Source organism: Hipposideros armiger, unplaced genomic scaffold (assembly GCF_001890085.2).
Source record: "Hipposideros armiger isolate ML-2016 unplaced genomic scaffold, ASM189008v1 scaffold_677, whole genome shotgun sequence".
NCBI classification, from domain to species: domain Eukaryota; kingdom Metazoa; phylum Chordata; class Mammalia; order Chiroptera; family Hipposideridae; genus Hipposideros; species Hipposideros armiger.
Window position 1 is genome coordinate 246,057 of NW_017732027.1, and position 13,985 is coordinate 260,041.

General features: G+C 50.3%; 1 protein-coding gene across 2 annotated transcripts in view; it reads right to left on the reverse strand.

The window, feature by feature from the left end:
* The window catches only part of AFAP1 (actin filament associated protein 1), a 129,538-nt gene that overhangs the window by 9,751 nt on the left and 105,802 nt on the right, over positions 1 to 13,985 (reverse strand). Inside the window, exons 13-16 of one of the 2 annotated variants that reach the window (XM_019626453.1) lie at positions 9,686 to 9,952; positions 7,821 to 7,935; positions 4,213 to 4,377; positions 2,295 to 2,485 (exon numbers count right to left, since the gene is read on the reverse strand). In XM_019626453.1, the coding sequence (XP_019481998.1) occupies positions 2,295 to 2,485; positions 4,213 to 4,377; positions 7,821 to 7,935; positions 9,686 to 9,952 (738 nt within the window). The remainder of the gene's footprint in view (positions 1 to 2,294; positions 2,486 to 4,212; positions 4,378 to 7,820; positions 7,936 to 9,685; positions 9,953 to 13,985) is intronic. The other variant, XM_019626454.1, reaches the window with a different exon arrangement.

A 13,985-nucleotide genomic window follows, 5' to 3' on the forward strand; every position in this document is an offset into this window, starting at 1 on the left:
ATTGGGGAATTGGGGAAGGGGAACAGCCAAGTTGTTGTCCTTCAGTCTTAGTTGTGGAGGGCGCAGCTAGCTCAGCTCCAAGTCCAGTTGCCATCTGGACGCCTATTGGCAGCTCGTGGCCGCTCAGCTCAAGGTGCCACGTTCAATCTTAGTTGCGGGTGGGCGTAGCCCACCATCCCATGCAGGAGTTGAACCAGCAACCTTGTTGTTAGGAGCACATGCTCTCACCAGCTAAGCCATCCTGCCACCTGTTGGCAGCTCAGCAGCAGCTCAGTTCGGGCACAGCTCACTGGCCCATGTGGGAATCGAACCGGTGACCCTGTTGCTCAGAGCTCGCACTCTTAACCAACTGAGCCACTCGGCCGGCCCCAAAATTCTTTTTTTAAGGTGGAACAAACTAGAGGATCTAGAAATGCTTTGGAGGAAGCAAGGACGGAGAAGAGCTGAAGATCCAGGAAAGAAGGTCAGATGGCGCCTGCAGTCAGAGGTTGGGGCCTGGAGCCCAGCACCTGCCCTCTAACAGGACCCAAGGGTGGCAATGCCCGCAGCTCCTCAGCCCATCCCTCCACGGAGGTCAAGAGGGCCACAGGGTCCACATGCTTTCCTGCCTCCAGCCCGCCTCTGACAAGGGTCACCAGGCACCCAGAAGTCAGTTGGCACTGAGAACAGACCCCTGCCCTACGCCGGGCAGCGCTCACAGGCTGGCCACCACCTCCAGTTGGAACCTCCAGTGAGAACTGGCCTCCCTGTGCCCTCGGCCCCGTTTATGTGGAGCACTGAGCAGCCCGCGTCGCCCGCAGGCCTTGGGTTCTAACTCCCACCGCACCTACCTCCCTCCCTGCCGTGCTCTCAATAGCACTTACCAACGTCTGACACAAATGTGTTACTGGGCTGTCTCCCCTCACTAGAATATAAGCTCTGTGAAAACAGACACTCATCTATTAAGTTCACTGCTGGGTCCCCAGAGCAGTTCCTGGCACCCAGAAGCAGCACGGCACATACATGCATACAACTTGAATGAATGAATGAATACACGAGCTAACAAATATAGGAATGGATGAGCAAACCCTTTCTTTGGCTAGTCACTGTGCTGAGAGCTTTACTGTACACGACCCCAGCAGTTGGGGGTACCATTACCCCCATTTTACAGTGACAACCACAGCCTAGAGAAAGGGAGTCACCTCAGGTGCTGGCCTGTGTGATCCCAGAACCGCCTCCCAACCACTCCACCCAGCTGTGGCTGAAAGAAGTGGCCACGGTGGGTGTCGTGGTTCTGGTGATGGGAGCACCTACCTGCTGCTAGAATAGCTCTGGCAAGTGGGGGGCAAGTGGGGGGAAGTGTGTCAGGAGGGACAGGAAAACAGGGTTTGGAGGAGAAGGGAGAAGTTTTGAGATGGTTTCTATGGAGAGTGGGAGAATGAGGTGACACGGAACGTGGCAGGGCTGCTGGGTGGTGGTGAGGGGGTGACGGGATTTCGGTGTGCCACATATCTGTAAATCCACATATCTTATCTTCCCCATGGATCTGCCCCAGGGCTGTGGGGGGATCATTTTGCCAAGCGCTTTGGAAAGGACCAGAAGCGAGCCCTCAGGGAAGGGGAGGTGGGTGCCTCAGCTGGGAAGGAAGGAGCGGGGTTCAGGCCTGCCCGTGTCAGCGTTCGCAGTCTGCTCTCGGGCGCGTTCCCTTCCCTTCTCTGGGCCTCCATTCCTCACTGTACAATGGAAGGAGTAATGCCCGACTCACAGGGTGGGGAGGGTTCCACAGAATACTCATGCGGAAAAGACAAATGAACGAACAGTAGGTGATTATCACTAAGGTGGCAATTCTCGTGTGACAAATGATTTCCATTTGTTCTGTTCAAATCCAAGAGGATACAGGCTGGTTCATCCACTGCCAGTTCCCCAGTGCCTGGCACAATGTGAGGACATGCGAGACATTTTATAGAAATCAGCTACACTGAATTAAAGTTTCTGTCTCATGAACTGGCATCTAATTAGGACACGGTTCAAAAGGGACAAACAGAACTGTACCTATTACAATTGGATTTTGCATCGGGGAAGAAAACAGACTCGGTTTCTCCACCACCTTCTTAAAAGTTCAGAGAAAGCATTAAGGACACTTAATGTCAAGTGAACTTAACACATAGTCGAGGAAGTGTGTGCAGCTGACGCGCGTTGTGTATTTGCTGTGCTGAGGCCAGGGGACGATGAGCAGCTACTTTAGAAAGTAACTCGAGCATCTTCTCTGGATGCCCGTGACCGTGCAGCTGCTTCGGGGTGCTGGGAGACATTACCTGTGGACTCGAGGTCCCCGACCGGGGCTCGATGGCCAGCCCCAGGGTGATCCCGCCAGCCAAGGCTTTCTTCAAGCTCTCCTTGACCTCCGTCAGCTCAAGCTCTAGGTTGACACGCTCCGTTTCCTTCTGCTTACACTCCTCCTCCAGCGTCTTCAGCTTCTCCTCCAGGATCAGCTGGGTCTTCCTGCCTGAAAGCCCAGAGAACAGTGTGGCTCCAACCACAGGCAAAGGTCACAGCACCAGAGGGCAGACACTTGGTGATCCTACGAGGGGCTCTGTAAGAGTTTTGGGGCTGAGCTCCCCCGACTTGAGTCCTTCCTACGAAACTCACATTCAGCTGTCCTTTAAAGGAACAAAGCCCTTTTCTCACCATGTGCCTTGGCTGCAGCTGGGAGAATATGGACCAGGAAGCAGGAAACCTGATTCTCACAAATCCCAAGAGTTCTGGGCCTGGGCCTCAATATTCTCATTTTAACATGTGGAATTAGGTTTGATGCCCGGCCCGAGCTGAGCTGCCAACAGGTGGCAGGATGGCTCAACTAAAAAAAAAAAAAAAAAAAGCCTGAACTAAAATGTGGAATTAAACTGTATGGCTTCCAAAGGTGTCACTGACTTGGGAAGTCTGGGTATTTTTCGGTCCTAATTCTTCTGCCACTTCCTTGTGAGTCCCCTTCTCTGCCCCTGTGGTCAAACTACAACCCAGCCTGTCCTCCACAGAACATGGCCCATATCGCTTCAAGTTCACCTGCTCCATTTAGTTTATGTGAAATAGTCAGAGTGGCACAGGAAGGCAAGTGAGGCACCCATTGGACAGATAAAAAAACCGATTCCAAGCGACTAAGCAGCTGGCGCCCATGGCCCTGGTCTAGTGCTCAAGGCATGGGACATTCTTTCCTTTCGAGGCCCAATGCTGCTGAGATCTCTGTATCTTCACTGCCCTGCTCCTGGACAGTTCTCTGGCTTAGCTCTGACTCCTCTCAGGTAGCCCTGGAGATGTCACATCCCGCCTCCTCTCACAGCTTATCTCTGATCTGCTCAGCCAACACCTGCCTCCCATTCTTTAAACTCCAAAAGCACTTCCTGTCACAAAACTCATTTCAGCACAAACTCAGAAAGGCTCAAACTCTGTGCCCCTGCACGCCACTTCCTTCCTGCACGGCAGCCACCTGAGAGCAGACCTTGTCCACTGGACTGGCCGTTCTCCAAACCAGCCCTCCTGCCCTGCCACTCCCACTCCAAGCTCACAGCATGGAAATCTAGAGTCAGTTCTGCCCCAGGGTAAGAACAAGTGTGGAGCCCAGGCCTATGTATTTCTCCAGGGCCAGCAACACACACCTCTTCCTGCCGGCGAGAATAAGTCTGAGGCAGGTAGTGCCCCGGTCCTGACTCGGTTCCCCCATGACTGCTGGCAGGTACGCTCAGCTCCTCTCTGGGGGTTGTTGCCACTGGCCTGGCCTCTTCCCCACCTCCCTTCGAAGAACTCAGACACTGCCTGCTCTCAGCAGTCCCGTCTCAGGGAATGGAGGGCTGCTTCTACCCATCCAGACACCTCTCTGTGGGCTTGTGAACGTGACCTGCCCTGTGGGCCGTTCCTGCTGAGAAACCCAGCTGCCTCAGAGCACACAGTGCTCAGGCTCCAGTGTGCCCCGACAACCCCTGCGGTCAGCACTGGAGGCCGGGACAGCTCCCGGCACCTCCCAGCCTTAGCGGCAGGGCGAGGGCCAGCTCTGGACTGCTGCCTGTTCCAGCATTCCGTCACCTTGGCCCTGCCCTGCACTTACCAGCAACGCTTCCAGGCTCCCAGAAACACTGCGCTGAATGAGGGCGTCTTATGAAGACGAGAGCCTGCTGAGCTCCAGGCCCAGCGGGCAGAGGAGAGGCAGTTTAGACTCTGACATGAGTGGGCGCCTCTTACCTGCGTTCACTTCAATGGCAGCCCTCAGGTCTCGCCTCTCTTTCCGGAGCTGGGCCAGCCTGTTCCGCAGGCCTTCCTTCCTCCTCAGCAGTTCCTCTTCCTTGGACTGCAGTCGCTTGGCATCTGCTTCGACCCGGTTCTTGCCATACTTATACTGGTCAGCATCTTAAGAAAAAAAAGCAGCAGTGAGAAGTCAGGTTTAACCAAGAAGATATTAGGGGATTCATAACGCTGACTCAATCAGCCAACTTGGCAAAATGACTCAAAGCTAGTGCTTTTCGCTAATTCAATAAGAGAAAGAACAGGACCAGGTTGAACTAAATAGAAAAGTGACTAGTTCAAATGATCCGATACACCTTGAAACAAATTTTTAAAATGAAAATAGAACATTAGGAAATTCCTTTAATTCTCTTCCCTTTCAGGCATGCAACTTAGGTTGACAGTGAACATTCTATAACCTGAAAAGAAAGAAGGATATCAATATCAAAAGTCGTCTCTGGGTTTGTGTAGTTGTCTGTTTTCTTCAAAACACATCCATAACACCGTCACATCTGACCCTGCGACTCCGCTGTCTGCTTATGCTAATGTGATGGCAGCTACATCCGCTGCTCTGGGATGGTGCCTGGTGAGGACTGAGCATGCGTGAAGTACCAGCTGGTGAACAGATGAACAAATGAGATAGTGAAGAGGCAACACAGAGTGGGGTCTGCAGCTCGACCCTCTAGGTTTGAATCCCTGTCGCTGTATGACCTTGAACAAGGTACTTAATCTCCCTGTGCCTCAGTTGCTCATCTATGAAATGGGAATAACTCAATGGGTTATTAAGAGGATTAAGTGAATATTTATAAAGCACTCAGCACAAACACAAAATGAGCACTCCATAAATGCTCAGTAAATAAAATGAGGGAGTGAATGAAGAGGAAACCAGTCTTAGGGAAACTGGAGGGCTCTGGCTAACATGCACATGACATTTGAATCCCGTGCCTGTGTGCTTCTCCTCTAATTATGCTGCCTTTGATAACAGTAACTTAGGAAATGCCTCTGTGGAAATACACTGGAGACAGGAAGTGATGGGGAGGCCGACAAGGCTGACCCGGGCCACCGTTTTTGAAGCCTCCAGTGTCCCCCACCACTTCCGATGGCTAACCGCTCGGACCTGACTGCAGCTCAAAGGACTCCCAGCCTTCACACATGCAGCTTCTTCACATTCCACAGCGCACGCCGATTATTTATCTGCACGTCCGACTGCCTTGCTAGACTGGAAACGTTAGTAGGGTATGGAGGTGGCAAAATGGTTAATAATGAAGGCCGTGGACCAGGCAGGTGGCTATGATTCTAGGCAAGCAATTCCTCTCCCTAAGCCTCTACTCCCCCGGCTATAAAGCACATTCGATAAGACCTGCCCCGTAGGTTTTAAAAAAGTCGATCTATGTACCTAAAACCCATCTCACAGAACCATCTGACACCTGAGACGTGGTGGACTCGCCCTGGCAGCTCTCATCACTGTCCGTGATAACACAGGCCCCAGAGCCCTGTGCACGCAGAGGCAGTGGGGAGCCCCGGGCAGCACTGCTCCTAACTGCCGAGTGCATCACTCCTGCAGTGCAAACCACAGGGACTGCAATGAGACACTGCACTGATGAGGGCAGGTGTGAGTCACCACTCCCCACCATCTAGCCCTTCCGAAGAAACAACACGCACACAGGCCATATTAAAGGCACCGCCGCCTGAGCTGCCCAAACCAACCAGCTGAAACCAAAGCACTGCTCTGTGGCTCAGGGTCAGGAGGTTCTGCAAACCGCAGTCAAAACTCTAGTCACTTATCTCTGAACTATGACGTTTCCCCGACAAACCTGTATGCAATAACCTATAAATTTCCCCATCATTTGGTCCCCTCGCAATAAACCCCATCCCGCCTATAACGCAACTGGCTGAATTCAGCAAAAACACAGAATGCAATTATTTCTCTATTTTGTCACCATTAGATGTCACCACAGTTAATAAAAATTCCCACCAGAAAGTCTCATAAAATAAAGGAATGAATAAATCATCTAGGAAACAAAATCGGCCAGGCACCGAGAGCGTCGCACGGGTCTGGGCCGATCCCGCCTCCCACGTGAATGACACTAACGTTTTAAGTGAATAGAAACACACCCGACTGCGTTAGGAAATGAGCTTTGCCAAAAAGAAAAGGTCCCGATAAGTAAGCACAATAAACAAATAATGATAAACAGGGATTTGGCCCAATGGCTCCCAACCTACCTGCTTGCAAGGTGCATTGGAGAAGCACCGCAGAGACAAGTTTATGTGAAGAACAGACAAGTGTCCTTGGGGCAGAAGCAGCCTCCATTGCTGAGGCTGGCCCAGCCTCCCCGCCCCAGTGTGCTCTGACTGTGAAATTAAATCGGCGCACACGGGGGTCAGCTAGTGTCGGGGGTCAGAGGGCGCTCACTGGAGCCAGCTGGCCTCATGCTCACTCATTCACACGCACGCTGCTCTTCCAGCCACACAGAGCCAGGGGCAGGAAGTACAGACACGGCCTCCCACACGATCCTGACACGCTCACCATGTCCAACTCACATCTCCCTGCCCTGGAAAACTTCCCTGCCAGCCCAGACCACAGGGAGCTGCTGAGTCTTGTAAGGGCCTGTGCTTCAGCGGGTCCACTGTGTGTCCGCGGTGTGCTTCTCTGCCCGACGGAAGCACCTACTCTGTCTTCTCTTTGCAACCCACCACTGTCTTCTCTTTGCAACCCACCAACAAGCTGAGCGCCTTGCATGGGCACGTGCCACCTGGCTGCCAAGCGGAGAGGCGCCCAGCATCACCAGGCTGAAGAGACACCAACATGTCCGATGACAGCGTCGCCCTAGCTTCATCCACCTGGAGATAAGGAAGCGTGTCTCACTGCTCCTCTGCTTGGTTAGCCCCTGCCAGCTTCGGACGAAACCTGGTGCCCACTCTGGGTCTGTTAGTCCCCCGCTGTGAGCCCCGGCAAAGCCACTAAATCACTCAGGGGTTATTTCCACGTTTGTACAGTGGGGTGGATGACAACACCTACCCTTATGAGGTGGCTCTGAGAATGACGCAGGAGGGCATGGAGACGATATGGCAGTGCGGGACCAGGGTCCCTTAGAAATCCGTATTTCTCTCGTGCTCTGGAGTCCGTTATTACCTGGATCATTTCATCATAGAAACCAAGGTAGCCACTCGTGTACATCTAACACATGGAAGCCGAGTTTAGAGCATTTAAGTGACTCGACTGAAGTTACTAAGTCCCCAACAGATGGGGACACAAGCCCAGGGCCCCCGCGGCTATACTGCTGCCTGCACCTACCGCTGCCTCACGATCAAATGCGCTTAACCAGTTCCACAGTTAACAAGCCAGCTCTGCTTTTCTTTCATATACAGACTCGTAAAGGCTGGGTAAGAAGCATTGCTGTTCTTCCACCCAGCAAATGAGGGTGACGCTGCTCCAGGCCCATCAAGCCCGCTGACCCCCAACCCCGGCCTTCTCGATCTGAGCGAGGAGGAGGGAAGACGGCTCTTACAGCCCAACTCCGCAAACCGTAGCTACAACTAGGACGCGACAAGCCAAGTGACACCCTTACTTGAAGGTGTGCGCTTCACGCTGGCTGCCGAATCCGCTTTCTTCTGCTGGCTGCTCAGAGCCTTTCCTTTTCCTGTAACTCCATTGGAGGCTACTGGGGGCTTTTTACCCTTCAACTGTTGAAATAAACATATGAGAAAATTAAAAACAAACAATCAAAAAAATCTTTTTTTTTTTTTTTTTTGCAGTAACTTGTTTCGGTCTCTGACTCTAAGTAGCATCTAGCATAGACAGAAAAACATGAGGGTAGAAAACCAATCTGGTTCCCACACACTGGGCTGCTGTGACCTCCCTGGACTGGCTAAGAGGTTCCAGCACTGAGGGACTGAGGATGTCGTCAGCTGGCATGCAGTAAAAGCTGTGTATTTCTGCTGGGAGATCGCCACTGCTTGTCCGGACACCGGCACAGGCAGTGGGGTACTGAGCGACTGGGCTGAGATCGCTGGAACTCGGTTTCTGACAAACAGCGTTTCTTTTGTGGGAACGCTCTTTCGGGGGGCAGCATGACTGTGCAATCACTTCCTGCTTCCAGCGCGTCTAAGCTGCCTGACGTCCTAATGGGATCAATAACTACCTTTTGATTCACTGACAGCAGCTGCGGAAGCAAGAGACTCATGATATAGAGACAGTTTGAACTAAATTTGGACCAACCACAGGTGTTTAAAAAAAGTCAGTAGTACCCCTACTTCTTGGATTGCTGTCTTTTGCTCAAGTGCAGGCGTGTGCCTTAGCTGTTGTGACGCTTTCGGCTGGAGGGCAAAGGCTAACTCCAGGTTAGGCTTTTCCACCCCCTCCTGCCAAGGGGCCCGTGTTTGGAAGGTATTAGGGCCTAGCTTCAAATGCTGGCTCTGTCACCTAGGAGCGGCTGAGCGAGTCACTGACACTTTCTGAGCCTCCATTTGCTTAGCAAACTGCCAGACTTTTGACATCAGGACTCAGAAACACTACATAGAGGCTCCCATGCCTGAGCACACATGGGTCTGGGCCCCTCGACTCACCAAAGAGACTTTCCAGAGCTGGTATCTGAACAACTATTATTAAAAATCAAAAACAAATTGCTGTATGATCTGAAATTCTAGGATCTTTCGGGCATTCATTATTTTTTTAAGAGTACCCCAAAAATAGAGGAAAAAAAATCTAAAATGTGCCCGTCTGTTTTGTGTGTGTAAAGCATTCTTACATATGATGTATAGATCTCTATTTAACATATAAAAAAATTCTTAGGTTGAAAATACATGAAAACACAAAGTTAGTCTTTACATTGAACTGTCATAGCTTGCCATAAATATGAGGTATGGGACGAGCAACAGTTCAATATCAAGGTTACTTATCATTCAGTGATCAAATGACAATCCCTAATCCTTATTACTTGGTTTTAGGGAGCACGCTTTTATACTCATTATGGAAAAGTACCACAGTAATCTGAACAATCCTACTTAATGTTTAAAGATGAAAAAGCAGTTGCTACATGGAGTCCACCATTCCTCACTGACATGTAATGAGAAAATGAAAAAAAAATGCAGCTCAATAATCTCCTGAAAAGTCTTGCTGTCCCTGTCCTCTTTACAATCTTTGCCTTTAGATGACATAATTCACAAAATTCACTGGGGAGTTTTCCAAGAACGGAAAGAGAGCCAGATGCAGGTAATGAAATATGGCTTAAACCATGAACCAGTTAGGAATATTAATCAGTTCCTAGGTGGCCAAACGTTGATTGCACTTGCAACTTATATCCTGGCTGGGGGAAAATAAATCATGCTTTACCCTTGATGAGCCTCACCTACTACCCGTTGGTGTCATTGCAAAACTGTAAGAGGACCATGACTCAAAGAGTGCTCTAGAGGGTGACAGAACACGATGCTGTACCTGGGAGCCGAGCCCGAGGGACGCCCTCCCCACAGAAGACGTGTTAGTGACAGACTGAGTGGAGGGCAGACCGCAGGAGGTGGGGTGTTTGTAATGGTTACAGGACAGTTTGTCAGTAGATAGCCTAGAAGCCTTCCTGTCAGCAGGCGGGTGGCGTGCAAAGATTTTCGGAGACGGCAAGTTATCGTACAGGACTGCGTTATCATAAAGCACCTCTTCTCCCAGGCCTCCGCTACAGGAAGCAGGAAAGCCATCTTCGGGTTCCCACTGTAATACACACAGCTTTGTCGTTAGTGTCTCGGCCACAGAAAGCACAGCAGATCTTAGCATACTGCGATGTTATTAGCACCCCCACACATGCGCACATACCCCCAGCTGTTATCAATAAAACACGGACACACAAGTACTGTAGGTGAACTGATTCAGAAGAACTTTCCTACTTTTGGGGACTTTAGGAAAGTTTTCTTTCTTCCTTAAGCCATCCCCAGAGTCACTGGCTTATGAAGGTGTTCTGTTTTTTAAAGCAGGAAAAAGAAGTGACTTGACATTTCTTTCTTTAAAGAACCCGATTTCAGACGGAAGTCCTGATCCGGAAAGCAAAGCGACATGATGGCAAACATGGTGAAAGCCCAGTGAAGCGCTTCCTTTTGTTTTACAGTCATCATTACGGTCTAGGCCAGGGGTCGGCAAACTGTGGCTTGCGAGCCACACGCGGCTCTTTGGGTACGTTCCGTCTCAAAAGTCTGCCAACCCCTGGGAGAGCCAATCCTGTCCCTCACAACAATTTAAAATTATTCGAGAGCCATAAATATATTTTTACATAATCACCATTATATGAATAATATCATTTAAAAATTTTATAAATGAAACTATGATAGTTGTATTTTCATTTTCAATTTTAGTTCAGAGCCTGTGACTCACGAGCCGCAGTTTGCTGACCCCTGGCAGCTCTTCCATCTCAAAAGTTTGCGGACCCCTAATCTAGACAATTGTTTTAAGTGCTTTCCAAATATCAAACTCCATAATTCTCATGAGGATCTTATGAAGTAGGAGGAAACTGAGGCAGAGAGGTCACAGGGCTGGTTGAGGCGAGCTGGCCTGCACAGCCATGCTAAGTGCACAGGATGGTGGGCCTGTGGCCTGCAAGCCGTCCACGCCTGCAGGCACTGGGGACTGGGTGCTACAGGGATGTCAGCCTGTACTGCGTTCCATACTTGGTTACGGCTGATTAAAGTGCCATAACCAAAACACAGTCTGAAAAGAAAGAAATGAGATCATCTCAGAAAATAGGATGTCTCCAAGTATAATTGATAAGATGGCATTATTTTAGCGGAAAACCTTTGTCTAAAGGACTAAAATAGCCACAAGCTATGTTAGAACACAGACATTAAAGGACACATTAAAACCCCAAACTACCAACCATAGCCAGATTCTTCTAAGCTTTAAAGGTCTCTATAAATTGCTTTGCATTTACAAAAAGAAAAAAAAAAAAGGGAAAAATTAATTCATATATTATGCTCATTTTACACTATTTTTATATCCTTCTTGCAGAGCTTCTTTCTGCCAGACTGTAATTACAGCCTTTTGCTATAAAAATAGAAAAAGCTTTAAGATTCCATAGTAGGGGTATTCTTCTTCCTTTGCAATCACTTCAGTGTGTCTATTTTTGTGATGCTGGGGACCCATCTACAATCTAAAAATAATGGAACATGCAGATAAACTTGGATGTGAGAGTTTCGTAATGACAACCGAGCATATATTTGTCCAGGGTAAAAATGGTCCAGACTAGACTATCATTTTCCTAAAATACCAGGGGATTAAATCACATGAAGACTTAGAAACTGCATAGAAGTTTCTAGATCAAAAGTGTGTGTGTCCTTGCACGTATGCGTGTCAGAAGATCCTTTTGGAGATTCACTTTCATCTTGTGTTAGGCCTCAGGGGGGGCACTGCATGGGTAAGGTCACTGAACTTGAAACACAGCTAAGATGTCAGGTTTGGGGTCAGAAGGAGGAACTTTATGGAACAGAGAAATGAAGCCCTCCGAGAGAGACGGCCTGGTGGCAGAGCCTGGCATGTGGAAGAGTGCTGCGAGGAAGGTCTGTGCCTCCAGGGGCCGTCACCAGCCAGGACCCCCCATGCTATGCACACGACGCTATGTCCTAGACACTCGAGTGCCCACCTAGCAGTACACCCACAGGACACAATCCCAAAATGTGAGACCTCTGGGAACAGCACGTTGCAATTTCCAAAAGATTTAGCTGTGAGTGACCCGGGTGTGGCGGGTGCCACATAATGACCAGAGCGGGCTGCGACAGTGGCACTCGCTGAGAATCTGCGACGGTGTCGTTCTCCAAACCCACAGCTCAGCCGCATGCTTTCATGAGGAAGCCCTCTGAGGAAAAGGGACGTGAAAGAGCCTTTGGGAGGGAGACTCAGAGACAGTCTGGGTGTCAGCTTTCCAAACAAGCTTGTCTGAGATTAAAGGCTCCGGGAAGCTGACCACTGTCTGGACAGCAGCTGGGCCTACACAGGGCTGAGGCTGCTCCATCCCGAGGCGCGGGTAGCTGCACACAGCTAATGGGGACCAGGAGAGCCAGCGTCACCTTGAAAATGGCGCAGTGACTAGGCCGAAGCACAGGGCCCCGACTGAGACGCCTTCTTGTAAGGGCCACCACGGACTTTTCCTAAGCGGGTGGGCTCGCACGAGCATCTCCACAGGGATGGATGCAGGGCTGTGGTGCAGTGGGCACCAGGAGGGCCCCAAACTCGGGAGACCCCATGGCAAAGGCGGTGGTGAGAGTGGGGGGCAAGGAGGAGACGGACTGGACCCAATGCTTTCTTGCTGTGGGACAGGACGCGTCTCCCACCCCAGACCCAGGCAGGGCTCTATTTGATGGACTCTGCAGCCAGGCTGGAATTTCACAGGGGCTCTGCTCACACCCTGATGCCCATGCCAACCATGAACCTGACGTTCACCTTAACCTTCTCTTGGACAGCTCCCTGCCAGGCCCAGGTCCCCGTTAGCTCTCCTCCCACTAGACGGGAGGCCACTTAAGGCTATACCTTACCCGTTTTGTTTCCAGTCCCTAGCACAGAGTCTGGACAACAGGAGCCTCAGGAAGATAAGGGGGGAGGGAAGGGAGGAGTGAGGGAGGGTGGGGAACGAGAAGGTGAGGAAGGAAGGGGCAAGACTGAACCGGGGAGAAACCCCTGCTGAGAGTCAAAGCACCGTGGACAGCCTGTCCCCGGCTGGAAGCCCAGGGAGGCCCGACGGTGGGGAGGAGGTCTGACAGGGGAAGGCCCATGGCATGTGTCCTGACTTCCAGTTTGCTCACATTTCTGAGCTCTGGGGGTCCTGACCCCCTTCCTGTCCTCAAGAAGGCAACGGTCTACTGACTCCTTCCGTGGGCAGGTGTGGATTTTATGATGATAGATAACAGGGAGCTGAGAGGTGACATCCATCAAAATACTAAGAAAAGAATGGGGAAGCTAAACAGTAAGAAAAATATCCAAAACACCTTCCAAGGCTGAAAAACTCACAGTGAACACAGTCTATGCCTGCCTTGGAAACCTCCTAAAACAGAGGCCAGTGCAAACCCGGCCAGAACTGTGACTCTGAAGGCCTGACCTCCGATTACCCAGACGATGGATACGGTGCCCGGTCCAGAGAAGATGCTCAATAAGTGGCTGTGAAATGAATAGTGTAGAGACATCGTGAAACAAATGTTTACTGATGAATTTTGCTAATTATACCTAAGACACAAACTGAGAGCAAATCAAAAAACTCCTGAGGCCAAACAAACATCCTGAAGGCTATTTCAATACAAGAAGCTGCACGGTGTATATGTGGTATATGCCCAGCACAAGACGGGGGGTAGGGGTACCAGTTCCCTGAGTGTACTCTAGGGAGGGTATCTTGAGTTTGGAGTTTGGTCAGCACCCTATGGCAACACTCGCTTTCTGATGGTGACCCCTCAGCGTTTTGATCACACAGGGAAACAGCAATTCACTGATAACTCATACCGTATTACATTCTGATCCATCTGAGGTATAGGCTCCAACGTGTTACCCTTTAGTCAGAATTTTGGGATATGCCAAAATCTTTAATTAATGACACTGACATTGAATGACAAACTGTCCAGTGGTCTCAAATCCCCTACTTGTTCAAATGCAGAGTAAGACAAACAGCTGGTCAAAAACAAGGACAGGAGAGATGGGATAGAGTTTCATCTTCCTCAAAGCGTGAAAAAGAACTTCATCTCATTTGGACTGAAAGCAGGGGGACTACATTACAGAG